General features: G+C 44.6%; 1 protein-coding gene across 3 annotated transcripts in view; it reads right to left on the reverse strand.

Moving 5' to 3' along the window:
* Nucleotides 1-587: 587 nt before the first annotated feature.
* Nucleotides 588-23,189, reverse strand: part of ADCY9 (adenylate cyclase 9) — a 140,143-nt gene continuing 117,541 nt past the window's right edge. For 2 of the 3 annotated variants that reach the window (XM_059692958.1, XM_059692959.1), the window contains exons 6-11: nt 20,851-20,953; nt 19,825-20,033; nt 15,018-15,177; nt 13,708-13,856; nt 9,528-9,569; nt 588-4,825 (exon numbers count right to left, since the gene is read on the reverse strand). In XM_059692958.1, coding sequence (XP_059548941.1) covers nt 3,634-4,825; nt 9,528-9,569; nt 13,708-13,856; nt 15,018-15,177; nt 19,825-20,033; nt 20,851-20,953 — 1,855 coding nt within the window. In that variant the 3' untranslated portion in view covers nt 588-3,633. The remainder of the gene's footprint in view (nt 4,826-9,527; nt 9,570-13,707; nt 13,857-15,017; nt 15,178-19,824; nt 20,034-20,850; nt 20,954-23,189) is intronic. The other variant, XM_059692960.1, reaches the window with a different exon arrangement.

Below are 23,189 nucleotides of genomic sequence, written 5' to 3' on the forward strand. Positions count from 1 at the left end.
ATCTCCATCTCCTCTCACTGAGTCGACAAGAGTCTCAACCCCAGCAGGTTCTGTTTGGCTCCAGAGTTGGAGGTGTCGTGAACCCCTGAGATGTATAAATGGCATGTGTGTTTTTCTGGGGAAAGTCTCTGGGACTTCAGATTCTGAAGTGGTTTTGTGACTTCCCTGTGGTACGGGCACCCCCAGGAACTCTGCAAGGGAGAGGCTACTGTCCTTTCCTAGTCAATCCCTTCTCTTAAGATAATGCAGGAAAAAACGATTAGGAGGCCCAATAAAATGGGGTTGTCATCACAAGCAAAATTAGTCCTACAACCTGCTTTTCTCTCTGTGTATGTGTGTGTGTGTGTGTGTTTAAAGTTCCATGTAAAAATAAATACTTCTCAACCAAAGTTAACTGTAGCAAATATGTCCATAAAAAAACCCCACAGGACACACAGGGATTTTTTTTTAGTTGCCTTGTTTTCAAAGTCATGATGCAAAAGAAAAGCAAATCTTCCTATTTCAAGCCACAAATTGCAGGAGACAAGGGGTGCCCCAATCTCTGAAGTGGTACTGACCTTTCCAATGAGAATACCAGGCATCAAGTATTTAGATTTTAGAATATTTTAATGTCCATTTCTTTAGTGGATGCATTTTGAAATGATTAAAATTAACAATTTACCAAGAATAAAGCAAAGGAAAGGTGGAAAATGCAAACAGTTGGTCCTTGCTAATTTAATTTCAGATTCCAGGCATGTGATTTTCTGAAACCACCAACCAAAAAAATGTGTACCTCAAAAATTTAGAAATGCAAACGCAGACTGATCTTTGGAAACTACAGATTATTACAGACCATATCACGGGAGCACGTGGCCCTTGGCTCTCAGTGTCATGTGCAAATGTGCAGGTGCCTCCACAAGCGAAGTCAGTGTTAACGGAGTCGTGTGCAGGTGTTGCATAATCTCTGCGACTCTTCAAGCTACCTAAGGGTTTAATAACTGATGCTCTACGTTTGTTTGCATCGGATAAAATTATGTGCTTGTTTATACATATATATATAATTTGATCTGACCTGGGGCCAAGAAGAAAATAGCAATTGCAACTCAAAGCAACTATTTACACACATTCATTTCTGAAGTATTGCTTCCTGCCCTAAGTTCAGGAGAGGTATTGCCACTCTGAAGAATGCATCCTCATGCCGGGAGTGCTTGAACCTGCTGCTTGGAAACCCATCTGTCTCCAGCAACTATCTGTTCAATGCCAGCTCGGTGGGACACACAGCAGTTCCGCTGCAGGGATTCTGTGGCTCCGTGATGAGGTATGCTCCAGAGCAGGGAACTGGGAAGGACTAGAGAGCACATCTGAACTGGCTGTTTAGGAAGGCTCAGGGCGAGCTGTCCATCACAGGCTCCGGTCTGCACAATGCTGAACCAGACCACCATGCGGTCGGACTCTCCCGGTGGTTTGCAGCCTCTCGGACTCCCAGGGCCAGGAATCATAAACACCTCTGTAGGTGGGGAAGGGGGGAAAGAGTTCGATAGGAAGGAAGTGGGTGCAGAGATGAACTTTGCAGAGTACGTTTTGGGCGCAACAACAGAGACACTGGTAACAAGTAGGCAACTGCCCAGCCCCTTAGGTGCCGCCACAGCTCCAGAGCCTGAAGCGAGCAGGCAAAGGAGCAGAGCCGCACTCACACACACGCCTGAATACGGATGGAAGAAACCCCGAACACGCCCACAATCCTTACAGACAAGGAGAGCATTAGGTAGTGTTTTTTTAAATAAAAATAAAAATAAAAATTCTGCAATATTTTATAAGAATACATTCTTTAGAAGCAAGAGGTATTGTCACAACCATCCTTTCTCCGGCATTGGAAGAACAACAAAGTGACAGTGAAACCTGAAGGAAGATCGTAGTTACTGAGCATGCTCAGTTCCCCAGGATGGCGTGGTCCTGCTATGGCTGAACAGCCGGGTGGCTGTCCCCTGGGGAGATGGCTGATCAGAATCAATATGTCATGATGCTGGAAATGACAGATTCTATACAAATTTGGGGAGGAGGAGTGATAACTTAACGCAGCTGTGAAATTACACACAGATTTACCGGTGAAAAGCATGTCGGTGAAGACCTTAAACAGAGAAGGAGCTAGTTCTCAAATGATCCCAGGAGCCGTGTGCCAGTGTCACCTTAACAATAACTATGACTATGACAAGGCAACTGTAGCCCGAGTTCAGTTCTACATAAAGTTCAGACTTCATGTGGCAAAATGTAATTACAAGGAGGATTGGCAACAAAGGGCACAGAATTGTTTTCTACACTGTCCTGGATTAACACCCCATTTGCGTCCAGACGATTCTGCCCCAATATACAGTGCAAGACCTCCATCTGGAGAGGGCTGGCCTTCATTCACCAGGCCCAGTCCTGCCCCAAGCAGGCCCAGCACAGGCTGGCAGTGGGAAGGATAGAGAAACTTCTTGAATGGGTGAAGGCCAAGACAGTGCCCGCACTGCCTGCTGCCCCCGCGCTCAGCCCAGACCCCAGGCTGCATACCCCACCGGTTCCTACCCGCCCCGCGTCACGCAGGGCAGAAGGAGCGGCACTCGGTGTGAAACGTGGCGACGGAGAGCTGCTCTGACCTGAGCGCGGGCCATGCCCCTGGGTCCTGTCTGGCCCCCTTGCAGGGCAGGTGGCCAAAGAGGTGAAAGCACTAACAGACAACGTCTCACCCTCCGCTGTGTGCCTTCAGCAGAACGGCCTGGCATCCCCTCCCTGAAAACACATTTCCTGATAAATAAATAAATAAATAAATGCAACCCTCAGGCATTTATTTTCATTTTCCTCTCAGACGAGTCAGCCTCAAGGACAAACCCCTGCGCTCCCAGCTGGGAGACCCCTCGGCGCCGCACGAGGGCAGAACGAAAACAGCTTGTAAATTCCTGAGGCCTGGCTTCCCCAGCGTAGTTACGGGCCAGCATTTGGAGCGCTGGCCTGCGTGTGGAGGTACGGGGAGCGGGGCGCCCGCAGCCCACAAGGGCCGGGCGCTCGGGAAGGCGCAGGGCGGGAGGGGCGCCGGGCCGTCCGGCTGACCGCTGCTCTCGGCCCACACTGCCGTCCTTGACCTCCCCTCGGTGAGTGACTGGCACTTGAGCTCAGATTCATAAATGCAAGTGTGTGTGCGTGTGTGTATTTACAGAGAACGGTCCGGTCACAGGAAAACACTATTCATTATATAGAGAAAAACAAGCCTCAAAAACATGGCATTAGCAAAGAAAAGTGTCTCGTGAGAAAAAGCAATAAAAATGGTATCTTAACCACAGCTTTTGTCTTAAAAGTCCAACAATACCCAATGCCATGACCTCTACCCTGTGGTCTCTGTCCCTCGACTCTGAAGCCACAGCCAGCTCCTGAAGGCACTTGTTCTCCACGCTGCTGAACGGTTACACCAGGGGGAGGGCGTTCCGGGGGAGAAAGGGAGCGAAATGGATGGAAATGAACCCTGAATAACTGTGATCTACACAGAAGTTAGGGCTGCGATGACCACGTGACGCCACGCCTGGGGATGGAAACTGTGGCGCTTGGAGCGCACAACAGCCAAATACAAATATTATTGTGTTTCGAGGAACAGAGCACCGTGGGCAGCGGTCAGGTGCTGCGTCACACACTCTTGGAGACGTTGAGCTTGGTGAGTTCGTTGGCTTCTTCCATCCCCGTATCTTCACAGTCACTTTTTTCTATGGCTTTGCCAAATCGACACCTTTCTTCAGCTTTGACAGGCTCTTTCCAGGGCCTCTTAGAAGACAGGCGAGGGTCCTTGGCCTGTGTGTTATTCTCGGAACCCAGAGATGGCTTGTCCAAGTTCTGTACAGAAGGCACCAGGTTGGCAATCTCGTCTGTGGGAGACCGCCCGATGCTGCCATCCACCTGGACGCGGATGTCTGGGGAGATGGACAGCTGGTGCTGAGGCACCACCCCATTGTCTGTGCACTTTGGGTAAAGGTAGGTCTTCATCTGACCTTTGCCCTTGACATTCACCGTGCCCCTGTAGTCAAAGTCGTAGCCCATCTTGCTGAGGACACGGTAGCTTTCTTCACTAACCTGGATGCGGCACTCCACTCCCGTGGTGTCCATCCTGCTGGCGATGTTGACGGTGTCTCCCCAGATGTCGTACAGCAGCTTGGTCGTGCCGATGACCCCCGCTGTCAGGGGCCCGTGGTTGAAGCCGACGCGGAGCTTAAAGTTGAACCACAGCATGTTGTTGTTGAAGTCATCCACCACGCGCATCATCTCCTTGGCGAACTCAAACAGAATCTGCAGGTGCTCCTGCGGGTGGCTGCCATCCTGGCACTGTGTGGCATTCAGCCCCGATGCGGCCATGTACGTGGCCCCAATGGTCTTAATCTTCTCAATGCTGCTGTAGTCCGGCTTGCTCAGGAGTTCGTCAAAGTCCCCGATCAGCTCGTTGAGGACCCGGTAGCACTCCTTGCCTCCCTCGTAGTTCTCCTCGTAGAACTCGCTGAAGTTGACGATGCTGGCAAAGATGACTCCCCCGTTGTCGTGGTTCTTGGAGTAGGTCTGGGAAACCTTCAGCTGCTCAGCCACATGGTAGGGGATGATGTTCCTCAGCAGCCAGTCTGCCTGGTCCCTCATGCTCTGGATCTTGGTGCGGTGAAGGTCCGCCTCCACGTCCCCGTGGTAGTGAAGGCGGTAGCTGACTTCGAATTCTCGATTCAGGAACCAGACCAACAAGAGCAGGAGAAAGAAGGCGAGAATCACCTCCTGGCCAATCAGGCTGACCGGTCTCCTGCTGTCATGCAGCAATGAACTACTGCACGGGTTTCTCTCGGAGCTGGAGAGGAAAGAGAAGAGAAAGAGGTCTCTTCTTACATGCACCTCTTAAAGGAAAGGTTACGCTCCGTACTTCCGGGTTCTGAACTAGCCCAGCTAGCCGGCATCCTGCATAAAATGTTCTGAGCTCAAGCCTCAACGACTGCAGCTGCAGAAGCCATTTCTGCTTAGTTGGCTAGCCAAAGACGTGGAGAGATAAAGACTGACTTTTGTAACTGATTTCTTTCATACGTGTCCTGTCATTGCTTTGCTTTTCAGAAGCTCTTTGGTTTTAAAAAATCTTTTCTTTTTCTCCAACTTTCAATTTTGAAAAATGTCAACTTTATAGAAATGTTAAGAGACTAGCAAAACAAACCTCACACATCCTTCTCCGGGATTCAACAGTTGTTAACGTTTTGCCAGTTTCCTTTTTCTCTCTGTCAACGTGCGCACACGCACACTCACACACTTGTTGCTGAACATTCTGAGAGTAAGTCGTAAACACTGACACTTCATACCTGAATGTTTCAGTGTGTATCTCCTGCGAATGAGGGTATCTCCCTACATAACCACACCATTATCGGACCCAAGAAATTTAACATTCTCTGAAATATTCACTTTTTAGATTTCTAATCCAACTTTCGTTTTGAAAGACTTGTAGTTTTACAAAGAAAATTTCTAAGTTCTCTACTCTCTACCTGTATAAATGTATAAATACCATCCCCCACTCTGAGTTAGTTCTGTTTTGCCAGTCATTCAAGATAACTTAACATTTTTAAAAAAAGTATAAAATGTATACTTTTAAGAGTTACACATTATAAGAATCTCAAACTATATAAACAATGAAAAATATGTGTCCTTCCTCCAAGATAACCAACAGTGTCATTTTCTTGAGGCTGTATGCTATTCTAATGCATGGATGCACAGCAAGTGTATCAAACTCACAGCCTGCAACGAATATTTTTGTGGCCCAGTCAATATAACGGTATGTAAGAAACGTTTCAATAAAAATTTCGTAACTTAATTTTTACTATATCCTGTTATACATAATCTCTCTATATAAAAGCGTAATATGCAAACTGTCCCTGTGGGAGTTTGACTGGGAGACCAACAGCTTGCTATGATGTGTGCTGATCACCAGGGGGCGGCATGAAACAAAGGAAGGCCCCAATCGGCCCTGGTCACCAACCAGGCCTAGGGGCCCTACCCATGCACTAATTTTGTGCACCGGTTCTCTAGTTATTAATAATGAACTACAACATTTGCTAATGACTGATTACTATAATCGTGTTGCATTCATTTTCCTTACACGCCTTACATGTAGGTGCACCATTTCTCTCCACTAATACTAGCAGCAAATATTTTAGCTGCCGGCCACATCATTAGTCTTGGACTGACTTGTTTGGTGTGCACAACAGGAAATATTTCACTTTTGGAGAACAAGAAAAATAGGTTTATCTGCGTTACGCTTATTAGTTTGTGCAGTTATTCAGTGTCTGGTAAGTTAATGTTCAAGAAAAAATATTAATTTTTATTAAAATGTTCTATTTCAGCCCTTTGTATTCAGCATGTCTCTATCAAAATAAACCTAGGTTTCTATGAAAATTGAAGCTTTTGGGTTTTTTTGGGTCCACATAAACTTAAACCTTGCTCATCTGGCCCGTGTTGAGTTTGACATGCCTTATGTACAGTAACTCCCAGACTTCCTCCTGCAGGCGTTAGGTTGTGTCCTTCTTTTACTGCCGGGAACCATGTTGCAGTGATGTTCCTGCTCTGTGTCACTGGGCATAAGAATGAGTGTGTCTGTGGGATAAACTCCTGGAAGTGGAATTGCTGCCATTTAAATACTGTGCCCTTACAATTCCACTGGAAATCTCCAACTTGTCCTTTTAATTTCTCCTCCTGCCAATAACCGCGCCTGCCGTCAGGGGCTGTTCTCTGGTTCCCCAGTGTGAGGCAATACCTATTCTGAATCTCAAGCACTGGACAGAATAACTATTTTAGATGACTAAAACAGATTTGTCTACTCTAGCCCCTCAAACCTCTGGCTGGCTTTAGAGTAGGGAGAGGAGAAGTAAACCTCCTCTCTGTAAGTGAGCCCGTCTCATCGGCTTCTTTCTGCTTCTCCACAGTGGAGACACAAAGGAACAGCCTCTTTATGAGGTGACAGCACCAAGGCTTAATGTCATCCTAACAGCACGGCCGGCACGGGAACCCCTGTGGTAGAAACGGGGGAGGTGTCTAGGTTTCCTCCACCATTCTACCAGTTTTGTTGCTTTTCTTGCTGTGCTGTGACAAAGCCAGCAGCGTGGCTGGAGAAGGGGAACAGTGAAGCGTGTGCCAGGGTGGCAGGGAAAGAGGAACAGAAGACAATGTTTGCTTTTACCTTCGCTTAAATTTTAAGCCTCAAAAGAGTCCTAATACACACATTTACAGCTAGTACCCAAGGGCTGCCCTGTGACAGAAGAGATTTGTAACACAGATGGGAGAATTACTTCCGATCTATAACCCCTATTTCTTATTCTATTACAGAAGGAACAAAGGCGATGGCCCTATTCCTAACTTCAAATAGCAAAGGCCATTTCAAAAGGGGGAATTCTATGTGACTAAATGCAAGGATCAATTCATGACTTAATAGTTGGACATTAGGTCATAAATGAAATTTAGAGTAACATACAGTATAATTCATAATCATGGAGTAGGAAGATTAAAAAACAGAGAAAAACAGAAAACAAAGGTCACTCGTGGTTCTAACCAGGTAAACACAGGATTTGTTAACATTTTCGTGGACTTCAGTGCCATTTAAAATCTATGCTTCGGATGCAGGGGTGGGGGGCCACCAGGATGGGACACAGGGGGGTTTCTGGAGACCGGGAAATGTGTTTTTTTTCTTCTTGTTCTGAGTGGTATTGGTAATTGTGAAAATTCATTGAGCTGTATTCTTATGATCTGGGTACTTTTATTTGTATATATTATACTTCAATAAAAATTAACTTTAAAAAGCTGCTGTTTTGCTTTTAAGTACTATGGTTGTCATCATATATAGAAACACATTCGCATTCTGCCTTTGTTCCATAGTTACTTTAATTCTCATTCCAAGATCTAAATGTCCACAGATATTTAATTTTTTAATTACAGAGAAAAATATCATTACTCACCACTAGATCATTCATTACTAGATCATAACTATTACATCTTACACTTTTCATATACAATGAATTGCCTAGCTGTAGCTACAGAACATATGTAACTTCACATAATAAATGAAAACCATACATGTTTCCCATGTTGCTGCATTTTTAACAGTTATAAAATTTGAGTATGTATGTCATAATTTTTTATTGAAAACTGAGGTTGATGATGAATTTTCAATATTATCAATAATTGAGATTGATATTTTGGGGCATGTAGCCTTTACCATACACTGAATTATCTCCTCAGCAGATAAACAAAAAGAATTATTTACGTAAAGGCTACGAGCATTTTTATAGATTGTCAAAGTACTTTCTAAAACAACTGTACCATTCTGAGGAGTGGTGAGGCATGGCAGATAGAGCATGGCCTCGTCACGAGAGGCCAGGGTTTACACACTGCCAGCGACCAGCTGCGTGACCACAGGCAGGCTCCTAACTTCTCTGATCTGCAGCTTCCTCGTCGGGAAGATGGGGACAAGGTCACCTAATGTGTAAAGTTCTTAAAAACTTATATTTTATAAGTGCCTGGTAGCTACACAAAATTAACCACCACCAGGATTTATGAATGTGCCACACCCTTGCCTGTGTGGGGTATTTTTTTCCTATTTATTTATTTATTTATTTATTTATTTATTTATTTATTTATTTATTTATTTATTTATTTTGTGTTGGGTATTTTTGTCTTAACTTTTAAAAGATCCCATTTAAAAGCCCAAAAAGAATTCTGTAGTTATTTAAATGTGCAATGACTTTAGCAGTAATATATTTACCACCTACATTTCCTCTTGTGAATATTTTGGGGTTTTTTCTGTCTTTTATTTATGCAGGTCTTAATTTGCTCTTTTTTAAAACAGTACCCCCCCCGCACCCCCCAAAAGTAAAAACAACAGCCCCACAAATGTTTTTCTCAGTCTGTTTTGATCCCCTCTCATCAATTTGACTGTACATCGCCCCCCCCCCTTTTTTACTGTTTATAGTAAAGCAAGCGTTTATTATTTCAAATTTCTAGTCAGTTATTTAAAAATATTTTACAGAATAAAGTAAGTACTTTTCTTTAATTGGTGAGATCTCTTAAAGTCTTATATAAAATTTAAAAAAATTTAACATATGGTTTTAAAAAATTTTTTAGCTTAGAGAGAGGGGAAGGGAGAGAGAAGGAGGGAGGGGGATAGGGAGAGAGAGAGTAGAACATTGATTTGTTGTTCCGCTTAGCTATGCATTCATTGGTTGGTTCTTGTATGTGTACTTACTAGGGATGGAACCCGAAACCCTGGTGTATCGGAATGATGCTCTAAACAACTGCCTTACCAGGCCAGGGCTAACAGATGTCTTAGCTATCATTTCACTTTCCCAATAAAATATAACTATGATCTGATATTTCAACAAGTAGATATTTTCCTTTATTCTTTTAAGAATGTATATATTGTTCTTCTTATTTAAGATAAACTGGATTTAGGAAGTTTAGGAATAAGCAGTAATAATATAGTTACTCTCATTGATTCAGATTTAAGCACAATGTTAAAAGCTTACCTGAAATTCTGTATTGCACCATGATGTGAAATTACTATGGAACTGAAATTAAAATAAATAAAAAAATATTATAAAAGGCATTGTATAAAGCAATCTGAGAAGACTTTAAATGAACAATTTTTCTTTTTTATGTGGAGATCAAGTTAGACAGTTAATTTTTTTATTATAATTTGATACTGTATGTTGAGTAAGAATAATACAAGGTAAAGGCAATGATATAGCTATCAAGCCTTTACATCAGCTATGGAGAATAGGCAAATCACCAAACGAAATAAAACAGGAAAACTCTCAAAGGCACATCTATATATATAAAAGGCTAATATGCTAATAAGTGTCCGTCCAGGTAATGACGTCACATAGCAACGTCCAGCTTCCTCTCCTGAGCAACGACTAGCCTCCTTGCAGTTTCTTCAGCCCAGGAACACGACTTGCTTTATAGCCAGGTAGAAACATTTTACACTTTAACCAAATGTCTGTGAAGCGTTTTCATGTGCCTCATCTCATTTGATCCTCACAGAAGTCCAGGAGTAGGTAGACAGGAGACTCGGTGGAATCCTATTTTCTTTTCATTAGCCAGAAAGTGGAGATTTAGAAAGCTTAGAAACTTGACCCGGCTGAAAAGAAGTAAGAAATGGTGGACCTTGAAAATGACTTCAGGTTTTCTCACTGTGCAGAATATAGTCAAACACTGCTGCAGTTAAATATTTTACCCTTTGTTCTCCCTGTGTGATCTACAATAATAATCTGCTTTGTGTTGCTATTTACTGCTGTGTTGCTGACACTTACCTGAAAGAGAAGTTGGGGTGCTTCACTGGGCTGGAAAAAGTTTAGCTAAATCAGAAATCAGGTCTAATTAAGCAAGTTTATTCTATATCTATAAAAGGCTAAGTTGACTCGTACATGAGTGATACATATAAAGCTCTCGCTGGTGCCAATCGCACACGTGTGTTTCAATCTGTCATTGTTGATTGTGAATTTGGCTGACACTTCTATTATAGAGAAAGGGTGAATAGTGATATTAAAGTATTTCTTCTAATTAATTTCCTTTCAATGTGCACAAATTTGTGCACCAGGCCACTAGAATTTTATAATTGGGATTTAATCATGGTGTCTATAGAATAGAAACTTCAGTCATGTTCAAAAAGCAATGTCTAATGATTGTCAAGGGTGGGGGGAAAAAGGGACACATATGTAATACCCTTTGTAATACTGTAAGCAATAAAAAAAAAGAAAAGAAAAAAAAAAGCAATGTCTACTGACAAAGGATCAATTTTGAAAGGAATTGCTAGAGGTGTTGGCAGATTACATCTTAGGGAGAAGCCAGACTTTGCTATTGCACTGAAACCATTCATACTTAAAGAACTCTTTTGGTTAGGGAAGGTACACACACACAGCTCTTAATTTCTCCACATTCTTAGCATCGTCTTTTGGAATTGTGTTACACCCAGAACCCACCCAGTCCTGAAATCAACTGCAAACTCCCCATCCAGGGAGCCCGGCTCATTGCAAAGGAGGACATGGCACAGCATCTGTGAGCAGCTCTCCTGGGCAGTAAGGGCCAGGTGAGGGCTCACGAGTGGCTTTCATAATTACGTGAGGTGTTAAATGACTTTACAGAAAAGGAAAGAAAAGCAAGAGCTACATCACAGGTATGAATTATGAGACTTCATGTCCTCGTCTCACACTGTCCAGACATGACTGTGACATCACTGTATCCACGTGTCCGTGTCCCCGAAAAGCTGGCCACAGTTCTCAGAGTCCCCTCCCCTTTATAGGAGATGAGTTTATATTTTTGTTTACCATCCCATATATTTCCTGCCCTGGAAAGACTTAGCAGTGACGATGGCTAAATGGGCTCACAGATCTTGTGTGTGTGGAGAAGTACTGGGTCAAGGGGAAATTCAATTGCCAGCCAGCCATACCCAAGATCTGTTCTTTAAATTCTGGGCAAAGAGGTGATGAGGGGTCCCCATTACAATGGCTCTCTGGACCCAAGTGGAAAAGCCGCACACCAGTGACTGAATGACAGTGTAAATAACTGACGAGGTGGTTTGTGAGGGAGCTAAAAGGATAAAAGGCAGTTTGCTGAATTTCAGGCTCTTAAGAGCTTCATAATGACCGTAATTCCAGATGGCTGCAACTTCAGAAAAGAAGATGTAGGCTTTGTTTTGCTTAAAGTAATTAACTACTCATTACAGTTTCCTTTCAGACACTGAATGACAGTTCTACTCTATATTCTCGTTAATCTTAATTTGCACAGAACTTGAGTATCCTTCATGTTGTTATTAAAGTGAATTGAGGAAGGACACTTACTCTGTCCATTACTAACCACTGCTTTGGTTTTACCCAAAGATACACTATGGCGATTTCATTAGATATCGTGACAAACTGGATAAACTACCTTTTTTTCCTGCTAATCCTCACCTGAGGAAATTTTTTCCATTGATTTTTAGAGAAAGTGAAAGGGAGGAAGAGAGAGAAACGTTGATGTGAGATAGACACATCAATTGGTTGCCTCCTACGTGCACCCCGACCCAGGTTGGGGATTGAGCCTGCAACCGAGGTACATGCCCTCGACTGGAATTGAACCTACGATTCTTCAGTCCATGGGCCAATGCTCTAACTACTGAGCAAACCAGCTAGGGCTGGATAAACTACTTTTGAACTTACTAAAGCAATGGTTCTCAGCAACCATACCATTTCTAGGGGGCATTTTGGAAATGCTGGGGGTCTCTCTGGTTATCATAATAATCTGGGGAGCCATGAATATTAGATATCCTACAAAGTACAATGAAGAAATGTTTCATGCAACTCAAATATCCTGCTAGCCTAAACCGAGTGTAACTGTAAATAAGTGGCTCTTCCATGCATGCTGATGGTAAACTGTTTTTATAAGTAGTTACACAAAAAGTCAACAATTTAGAAGGATGTTACAGAAAAGGAAGCTTATCGGGTTCAAGACCTTATCATGCAATTTTTGAATAAATTCCTCACTTGTGTGCATCCTGCTATCCAAAGTATCATTGTATTTTCAACTACATCTTAATTTGAAAATGATTAAAAGCCACAAAACCAGTTGCAAATATGCAACAGGCAATTTTAAACACATTGTAACAAACTAAGAACCAAACATTATTCAATTATTAGAACATGTGAAAAGGATTTCATTAATATAGGATATTTTAAATACAGCACATATATTGCCATCCAATGTATTTTCTGTTGTTGTTAATCCTCACCCGAGGATATTTTTTCCATTGATTTTTAGAGAGTGGAAGGGAGGGTTTGTGGGAGTGGGGGGGAGAGAGAGGAACATCAATGTGTGAGAGACACATCCATTGGTAAGCCTCCCCCATGTCCCCTGGGGCAGAGGCTCTAACCACTTAACACACCAGCCAGAACCCATCCTATTTTTATTTTTGCAGTACAGCATGAAGAACTGACCCTGTCCCCAGGGATCTCTCACATAGCTCCTGTTTCTTTTCCCACCCCGCCTACTCTATCCTCAGCACTTACCAGTGATATGGTTTTGAAGGCTATTTGAGTACCAGGGACTCAATATATTCTTCGACATGTGGAGGGATATCAAATAAGAACATATTTACAGTGGTTCGTGATGACTCTAATGCTTCATGCGATAGTGTGGGGAGCTGTTCTGACACAATATTTATGAATAATGCTCAGGTCACTTGCACAGTCATACCTCATCATTTCCTCTCCTTCAGCAGTCTGCAATCTGTCTTGGAACATTAACTCTACTTCAAATTAGGTTAGAACCCGCTTTCGATTTTCATTTTTGTGTCCACCTGTACCTTTATTCCTTCATTTGTCTTGTATGAAACAGCACCTGGTCTGACCTTCCTAAATTCAAACTTCTCCATTATAAATAAGTTCAAACATGTGACTACTGCATTCTCTCTCCCGGGGGTAGTCAGCCAGGAGTGTCTAAATGCAAACACATTATTAAATTTATTTACTTTTGCACACTACTTTTTGGGCATTTCGCCACTTGTTGACAATATGCGTGTTGAATGGTATCTCACGCTGTGACAGTCACTATCTGTTAGAGCTGACGGTGTTAGCGCTGATGTGAAACTGAGGTGAGAGAGACATCAATGACGCTGGGAAAGGTGGCCCTGGCATCGAGAGTGCCAGACACGAGCCATGGTGGCACACGTACCTGTCTGGGCACAGGGAGATGTAGAGCAGAAACAGGGGCCCAGCCCCGACGACAGTGGCTAAGGAGGACCGCATCCAGGAGCTGAACTGGCAGAAGTTACAGTAGTGCACGACGGCGATGAGGATGGCTGAGTCCATGAACACAGTGAACTGCAACGAGGGGCAGGCGCTCAGTTAGGAATCCATCCACCTCCTCACCTCACGGCCCACTTACCACCTGACCACCACAAGATCACATGATTTGCTCATTTATCTGTGTCTTTGATATTGAAGTTATCATAAAATATCCAGCAGTTTTAGGGACAGAGCATGAATCATTAGGTTAATTACAGAAAGCTTCAGGGTACAAGTTCATGAGGCCCTAAAGTTCTTCTCCAGCCCGGCTGGTGTGGCCCAGTGATTGAGTGCTGACTTATGAACCAGGAGGTCACAGTTCGATTCTCGATCAGGGCACTAGCCTAGGCTGTGGGCTTGATCTCCAGTAGGAGGCAGCTGGTCAATGATTCTCTCTCATCATTGATGTTTCTATCTCTCTCTCCCCTGTCCATTTCTCTCTGAAATCAATTAAAAAATATTTTTAAAAATGTTTGCATGAAAAAAAAAATTCTCCAGATGGTTGGAAATTGCACTCTGGAGAAAAGGGAAAGTGGGCCACACCCTCTGAGATTACCGTGTAATCAGTTACCTTCAAAAAGCCTTTCCTTCAGGTACCTGCTGCCTATCAGTGGAAATGTAATTTAGTGTTAAAGCATCAAACACAGTCAGCCCACCTGGTAGTTCATGTTACAGTCACTTTCACCCAAAATATAATCTTCCACAAGAGCATTAATTCATTCTTCATGGGGTTTAATTCAGAAGCTCTCTCTTGCCCTGATCACCAGCAGCAGATCAGATCAGTCAATTACCTGCGCCAGTCCTGCAGACCAGCACATTACCACACGATCTTGTATTGCTTACAATGTTTCTTTATGTTGTAAAAACATATTTTAAAAAATAACAGATTTGGACCTTGGCGGACAGCACACGTATCTACTGGGCACTCTCCCCAGGGCAGGGCAGCATCTTATCCAGCGTTCGTGAGTGTGGCCAATGCCAGGCTTGAGCACCTGGGCAGGCTTCGTGATCACCTTCCTGCCTGCTCCTCCGTCCCAGGCAAGTCTTTTCAAAAGACCAGCTCACAGAATAACAGAGTTTGTACTTCTTTAAGGGCCTAGATTAAATTGGTGTCCCAAGTCATCAGGCTTTTTTTTTTTTTTAAGTGATGAAGGAGTCCAGAGAGCACAGAAATAAAATTGCCAAGTCTTTACTTACATGTATGTTTGTCTCAAATTCGGAAGTGATGTGTGAATAGACTGCGAGAGCGGGAAGTGACACCAGGATGGCCCCAATGAAATGGCGTGGGAGCCAGCCAGCTATCCACTCCAGCAGGCGCTTGGTACAAGCCATCGCATCCTCCAGGAAAAACACCATCCTGTAACAGGGAGGAGAGAAAGGAGACAGGGTGTCTGTGGGTGGGCAGGCCTGCCAGAGAAGAGGGGACGGAGGATCCACAGCCGGCACCGCTGCCCCCTCTCACCCACGCTGGTGCCGCTGCATGAACCACAGGCAGAGCCCCCACCCCCCTCACCGTGGGAGAGGGCAAGTACACTGGCCGTGCTCGGCTCAGCACACCCGATTCACTTGATGCCTTCAGATAGATGTGCTGATAAAGAGCCAAGCCAGCCTCTGTGGGGCTAACAGCAGGGAAGAACTGGGCACACAGACATTAACAGTTCCTGTGAAAGTGCCCACCTCACTGTCATCCGCTTCTAGGGCAGGAGGTCTCGAGTGGGTGGTTCAGGGGCTGTCAGGGAATTTTGTGGGGCCCCATTGGTTGCCCCAATGATTGAGGGGTTCTACTGACATCTAGAGAAGCATTCTGCAACGTGCAGTGAAGCTCTGCCCTGCACCCCACACGACTGCCACACGCCCCCGGACACATGTGGGGATGAAAAGCCTGCTGACAATGACCTCAGCCTTACAGCCTAGCGGCATTTCGTTTACAAACAGAAAGTGGTTTCTGCGAGTTGTTAACATACACTTTTCTGGGAATGAACTAGTGTGTAAAACAAGCAAGATTACCCTCTGTCTTGTCTGGGACGTCACCAAGAGTTGGTCAACGTTTCAGAAATCTCAGGCTGCAATTCAGCCCATGGTGCTTGTGCCATCAAACCTGCACGCCCACAACGATCCACATTTGGAGCTGCCACACTGGCAGGGATTGTGCACAGGGGGGCAGACAGCTGACAATTCTGTTAGAACTCCAGATGGTGGTGCCCTCGCATATTTGAGGTGAAGCACTACATATTTCATTTTAAATGGCTTTTTTGTTGTTTCTCCTTCATATTGGAGTGACAGCATTTCACTGAATCTTTTAGAAGTTGTGTGTACAGGTGGGCTATATTTCAGGAGAGTGATGTGAACATCATAAAATACTTTTCATAAAGAAGGGAGCTGAATATGTGGGGCTGAGAACTGTGGTTCTGAAGGTAAGAATGGCCTTGGTTAAGTGAGGGATCCTAGAGTCAGGAGTGCCTGGACTCCAGCAGTGGGAAATGGAAGAGAGGGCCGTGGGGCTCTGCCTCAGAAGGGAGACCCCCACACACAGTCCCTCTCTGAAGCCAGCCCCTGGCAAAGGTGAAGGGGGGTCAGGCGGCCCACTGTCCTCGCTTGTGAAGGGGCCAGGAGCCGCTGCTGAACTTTGAGTGCACAAAGACCCATCAGGACTTCTCACATGCACCCAGGCACCTGCACCTTCAGGCCTTGACACCTACAGCACTATGTTCAGCCTCCATGAGGAACCCCTAAATTTCAGCTATCTCCACACAGAGCCAGGCCCCATCTGACCACCCTTTTTTTAAAAAGTATTTTTTTTTATTGATTTCAGAGAGGAAAGGAGAGGGAGAGAGAGTAGAAACATCAATGATTAGAAAGAATCATTGATCGGCTGCCTCCTGCACGCCCCTTACTGGAGATCGAGCCCACAACCTGGGCATGTGCCCTTGACCAGAATTGAACCCAGGACCCCTCAGCCCAACACTTTATCCACTGAGCCAAACCAGTTAGGACCCATCTGACCCTTTTAAGTCCAGGACTATTCTGGCCTCCAGATACTTAAAAGGTTAATGGAATCCTTGGAATATTTCCGAGGATAACCACAAATATGCTCAAAGACAGAATACATAAGCCCTACAAGGAGACAGAGGGAGCTGAGCCCCAGCCAGGGAAGGCAGCCTGGGAAGCCCTCCACAAAGGTCTCAGGGCTGCAGAATTCCAAGGACAAGACCCCGGTTCGCTTGCCTGTCGAAGGCATAGCACAAATGTCTGGAAGGACAAGTCCTGAGCTGAGACTAGACAGCCTTCCAGATGAGGTGCCCGGCCCGGGCCAGCCACTGAAGCAGCCACAGAACCGGCCTCCCTGGGGAACCTGCATATTCCTCAGTGTAGGTTCTTGCTAGCCTTGGATCCTAAATATAAATGTGTCCTTCAGGGTCGGAACCTCTCCCAGGCTTTGATGGCCCAGGTAAAGTGAACTTTTAAAGTCACACCAGAGGTTTTTCAGGGGCACAGTGGCTGCCACATCCACCCGGCCCAGCACCTCGGCATCGGGCACAGCCAGGCCTGGCGTCTGTCTGACATGCAGCCCGCTGCAGTCTCTAAGTGTGGCTTAGCCCCGATCCTGCAGAATTGGGTCCAAGGAACAGGGTATAAAGGGTTTTTAAAAAATGTATGGAGACAATGCTAGCCTCAGAGAGATCAAGAGCATATCGAGCTGTAGGTCGGTGCCAGAAGGGAACCTGGAGTTGGGGAAGGGAGGGGAGTACAGTAACTGCAAATGGGTATGTGTTTTCTTTGGGGAGATAGAAGAGCTGTAAAATTATATGGGGATGACTGAAATAAGTGGATTCATTACATGTGAATCATATAAGAAAACTAAGTTTAGCCCGGCTAGTGTGGCTCAGTGGTTGAGCATTGACCTATGAACAAGGAGGTCATGGTTCGATTCCTGGTCAGGGCACATGCCCCGGTTGAGGGCTTGATCCCCAGTACGGGGTGTACAGGAGGCAGCCAATTAATGATTCTGTCTCATCATTGATGTTTCTATCTCTCTCTCCCTCTCCCTTCCTCTCTGAAATCAATAAACGTATTTTTTAAAAAACTAAAAATCTAAGTTTAAAAAGGAAAAAACCAAACTAGGGGCCTGAGGATGACTTAGTTTGGGTTCCCCAGAAGCAGAGCTGACTTATGTCCCAGGCAGCTCAGTGAGGGCTGCAGAGCCAGGACCAGAGGGGCAGGCCCACAGGGAGGGCTGTGTAATAGAGGAGTCACTTATAGGTAACACAGCTCCACTCAGCTGGAGGGAATTTGGGGAGACAGCAAGGATACACCTGAGTTACCTCAACCAGGGCCAGGAGATGAGCGTGTGGCCTCTAGCAGTCCTCAGCAAATGGCCCCTCCTGGGGACTTCAGAGGGGAGCAGGATGACAGTGAGTGTGGAAGGGAGGGGGGCACTCACTCAGGGCCAGATCTGAAGCTATTGCTTCCTGTCCTGGGATGTTGAGGAAGAGGAGCAGAAACTTATGGTCAGGGCCCTTCTCCCTGTTTCTGTTTTACCCCCAGCTTGGGAGTCTACTAGGCTGACAGGCTGCCATGTTGGGAGTGACAGGGCTGAACAGAGGAGATGGTTGTGGTGCAAGGACCCAGTGTCATAGTGCCCAGGAGGCAGATGGCACAGGCAGTCTGGGTGCTTGTGAACAGAATGCCCCGTGCACTCACATCTAGTCAGAAATGTACAGAGCAGCTGTGGGCTTCCTCAGTGTTAAACTGAACCCTGACATCAAGTTGGGCAGGTCCTGAGGGCCCAGCTTCTGAGGGGCCACTGTTGTCTATTCAGACCCTCTGTCCATTTTTATTTTTAGTATTATTTTTAAATATATTTTATTGATTTTTTACAGAGAGGAAGGGGGAGGGATAGAGAGTTAGAAACATCGATGAGAGAGAAAAACATCGATCAGCTGCCTCCTGCACACTCCGTACTGGGTATGTACCCGCAACCAAGGTATATGCCCTTGATCGGAATTGAACCTGGGACCCTTGTGTCTGCAGGCCAACGCTCTATCCACTGAGCCAAACCGGTTAGGGCTCTCTGTCCATTTTTAAATGGGTTATCTTTTTATTATTGAGTTTACATTCTAGATATTAGACCCTGGTCATAGATAAGATCTGCAAATAGTCTCTCCAATTCCGCAGGTTCTCTCTGACTTTTTTGATGGTGTTCTTTCAACTTAAAAATTTTGAATTTTGGCCCTAACTGGTTTGGCTCAGTGGATAGAGCGTCGGCCTGCAGACTGAAAGGTCCCAGGTTCGATTCCGGTCAAGGTCATGTACCTTGGTTGCAGGCACATCCCCAGTAGGAGGTGTGCAGGAGGCAGCTGATCGATGTTTCCCTCTCATCGATGTTTCTAACTCTCTTTCCCTCTCCCTTCCTCTCTGTAAAAAATCAATAAAATATATTTAAATTTTTTTTTTTGAATTTTGGTGAAGTCCAACTATTTTTTCTTTGGTTGCTTGTGCTTTTTGTGTGAAGTCTAAGAAACCATTGCTTGACCCAAGCTCACAGACTTACACCTATGATGTCTCCTAAGGGTTTTATAGTTTCGCTCTTTTCTCTAGGAGAGGCGTCTGCTTATCTGCTGGCAGCCTCCTATCATTTGCACCCTGTACACGTCCTTTTCCTTTCCTTTCTTATGCCCTATCTTCCCACCTCTTCTTTTTTTAAAATCTCTGATTTGGAAGATACAGGACTGGCCGGCGGCATCAGGGCTGCAGAGGACACTGACTCTCTGGTAAGGAGAGTGCCCACCTGTGCCCAGGGCCAGGGTCTTCAAGGGAGAAACCTGTGAAGTAGGGCTGGGGGAGGGAAGGGAAGAGGACCCTTCACCTGAAATGAGCTTGCAGAGGCAGCCTGCTTCAGTCCGCTGGTCAGCTGTGCCGCAGACTGTTCAGTCATAAACTGTGGAGCCAGCAGAGGGAGCCAGAGGCTAAAAGCTGGAGAACCGCCCTGCAGGTGAGCCTTTACCTGACGGAGACCATGAGGGACAGCACCTCCAGGAGCAGGGCCACCCCGAAGACCACCAGGGTGACTGGCTGGGGAGGCGTGGTGGTAGCCCCGTACTTCAGGAAGCAGGTGATGGAGAGAATCAGAAACACTGTTGTTGACAGAAACACATCCAGGAGGGAGCTGAAGGTGGCACTGGCAAAAGTCTTCACGGGAGAATTCTTCATAACCTGTTCGGAGTAAGAGAAAGGTGGCGGTACATGAATAGATGCTGTGACAGATGGTCATGGAGTATAGCTTGGGTGGGAAAACACAAATATTTGCCTATCCCCAACCAGTTACAGGGTGATAAGAGCTTTAGGTGGGCCATCTCCCGACTATTTCTCTGCTTAACAATGAGGAAACTAAGGAAAGAGAAGTTCAGGAACTTGCCCAAGGTCACACAGCAACTGACTGCACACCAGTAAGTTCTCACAGGCACCTTACCTACTGACCCTGAAAAGTGAGTTACTGACTGGTAAAGTCACTGATTCTGTCTGTAAAGTCAGTAGCACAAAAGCCATGTGCTGGGAGCTTCCACTGAATGTCTGGGTCCCAGGTTCAGGGTGGGTAAAAGCTGGCTTCATGACAGAAGTAACAGGTGGGGACTGAAGCAGCAGCAGATGAAAATACAGGCATGTCAAGTGACAGTAAGAGAGGCTCATGCCTTCACGCAGGGCCTGGCTCTGTGCTGGGTGCTGGGATAGACATGAAACAAGGTCCTAGGGGAGCACTAATGGTGGATGCACCAGCTGCAGAGGAGAGGGACTGGGAAATGACAAGCCTTGGTCGTTAGACTCACGAGCACAGAAAGATTTGGAGTTTTCTCCCTTGTGTAGATAAATTCACATAAAGATGCAATTCAGAGCTTGCAGATTGTGGGAAATCAGTATTAGCCTTCCTTTTCCTGTCACCCAGGAAAACAAGGAAGATTTCCAAAGCACAAAATGAATTGGGGACTGTCTAGTAACAACAAGTTTCTTCAGTAAAATTATAAGGAACATGTACCTCTTCTTGATAGCTGGTCCTGTAGGCTTGCTCTAGCTCCTGGTCCAGGAAGTTCAAGCTGAACTGATTAATGGGTGGCTTAAAAAAATAATCTTTCATCAGGCTGGAAGAGATGAAAAACGCAACTGATCAACATGAAGCATAATCATATTTATTTTATCAGCAGACTGCAATTATTTACCAAAACATCACTCATTAAGCATATCACAAAAGCTGTATCTAAAAGTCACTACTTGACTTTTTCAGACATGGTTCGACCACCCCTTTTAGGATATATCTCTGGAAAGCGATGCTAAACATAATCCCATTTTATGTTTCCTCCCACTAAAGAATGACCATTCACCATAATTATAGCACACATCAGCAGAACCCTGCTTTTGAAAACATCTTCCCGATATCCAGGATGAGAGGAAGGTGGCTTTTTTGTTCTAGGACACCATCTTCTGAAGGACCAGCAAATCCCTGTACTGAGGCACTTAGATCGATTTGAAGGCTAACAATGAAAATGTAATTCGGAGCCGCCTGTCCTGTCATTCAGAGTACTGACAGTAATCACCACCATCAAAGAAAGCTAACAGAATATTATCACAAAATTGTGATTACAGTTAGTGTAATTTTGATGCGACCGTCACAAATGCAGACTGTGTGTGAAACCTGAAAAACGATAACACTCAATGACTTTTATAGCAGAGAAATGAAACCTGCTTTATGTAACTGGTTCTTTTATGGATTGCCAGCAAATAGTTAATATCCCTTTTCTATTGCAGAAAATTGCTATAAATTTTTTAAAAATGTTAACATGGTTTCAGAAGGCAAATACAGCTAGGGGCTATAGTCTCTCTCCCTTATATAATAACTACTAGAATTAAATCAGATGGAATAGGTGAAGTGCCTAGCATGTGCCTGTCACACAGCAGAGTTCACTGTACATCTGCCTCTTCCTTCCTTTGCAACAGAGTGGACTCTCTTTTTTGCCTTAAAAAAAATTTATTGAATTGACTGGGGTGACATTGGTCAACATGAACATATAGGTTTCAGGTGTGGGTTTCTATGTTGCAAGATCTGTATATTGCACCGTGTGCCCACCACCCAAAGTCAAATCTTCCCCTGTTATCTTATATTAAGACCACCCCATTCCCCCCCACCCCTTCCCTCTGCAATCACCACACTGCTGTTTGTGTTTACAAGTTTCAGTTTTGTATCCCACATGAGAGTGAAATCATGTAGTTCTTAGCTTTTTCTGATGGACTTATTTCACTTAGCATAATGTTCTCAAGGTCCATCCATGTTGTTGCAAATGGCGCCAGTTCATCCTTTCTTATGGCTGAGTAGTATTCCATTATGTACCACATCTTCTTTACTTAGTCCTCTATCATAGGGCACTTCGGTTGTTTCCATGTCTTGGCCACTATGAATAATGCTGCATTGAACACATGGGTGCATATATCTTTGCAAATACATGATTTTGAGTTTTCCAAGTATATACCCAGAAGAGGGATTGCTGGGTCATATGGTAGCTCTAGACTTAATCTTTTGAGGAACTGACATAGTGGTTGTACCAGTCTACATTCCCACCAGCAGTGAATGATGGCTCCCTTTTTTCCACAACTTCTCCAACACTTGTTATTGCTTGTCCTGTTGATAATGGCCATTCTAACGGGGGCAAGGTGGTGTCTTACTGTAGTTTTGATTTGCATTTTCCTAATTGCCAGTGAGGTTGAACATCTTTTCATATATCTACTGGTTGTTCATATGTATTCGTGGGAGAGGTGTATTTTCAGGTGCTCTACCCACTTGTTGATTAGGTTGCTTTTTGTTTGGTGTTGAGTTTTACACCAAATTGAATTCTTTATACATTTTGGAAATTAAACCTTTGTCGGAGCTACGCTCTGCAAATATCATTTCCCACCTAGTTGGCTGCCTCTTCGTTTTGTTGTCAGTTTCTTTTGCTGTGCAGGAGCTTTTTAGTTTGATATGGTCCCATTCATTTATTTTTGCCTTTACTTCCCTTGCTTTGGGGTCAAGTTCATAAAATGTTCTCTAAGAGCCAGGTCTATAAGTTTGGTACCTATATTTTCTTCTATGTAACTTACTGTTTTGGGTCTGAGCTTTTGCTCCATTTTAAATTAACTTTTCTACATGGGGACAACCTGTAATCCAGTTTCATTTGTTTGCATGAAGCTTTCCAGTTTTCACAACACCATTTATGGAAGGGACTATCTTTATTCCATGTGTGTTCCTAACTCCTTTGTCAAAAATTATCTATCCATATACATTTGGTTTTATAGCTGGGCTTTCTATTCTATTCTATTGATCAGTGTGTCTGTTTCTCTGCCAAT

The sequence above is a fragment of the Myotis daubentonii genome, chromosome 4 (genome assembly GCF_963259705.1).
Source record: "Myotis daubentonii chromosome 4, mMyoDau2.1, whole genome shotgun sequence".
NCBI lineage: Eukaryota > Metazoa > Chordata > Mammalia > Chiroptera > Vespertilionidae > Myotis > Myotis daubentonii.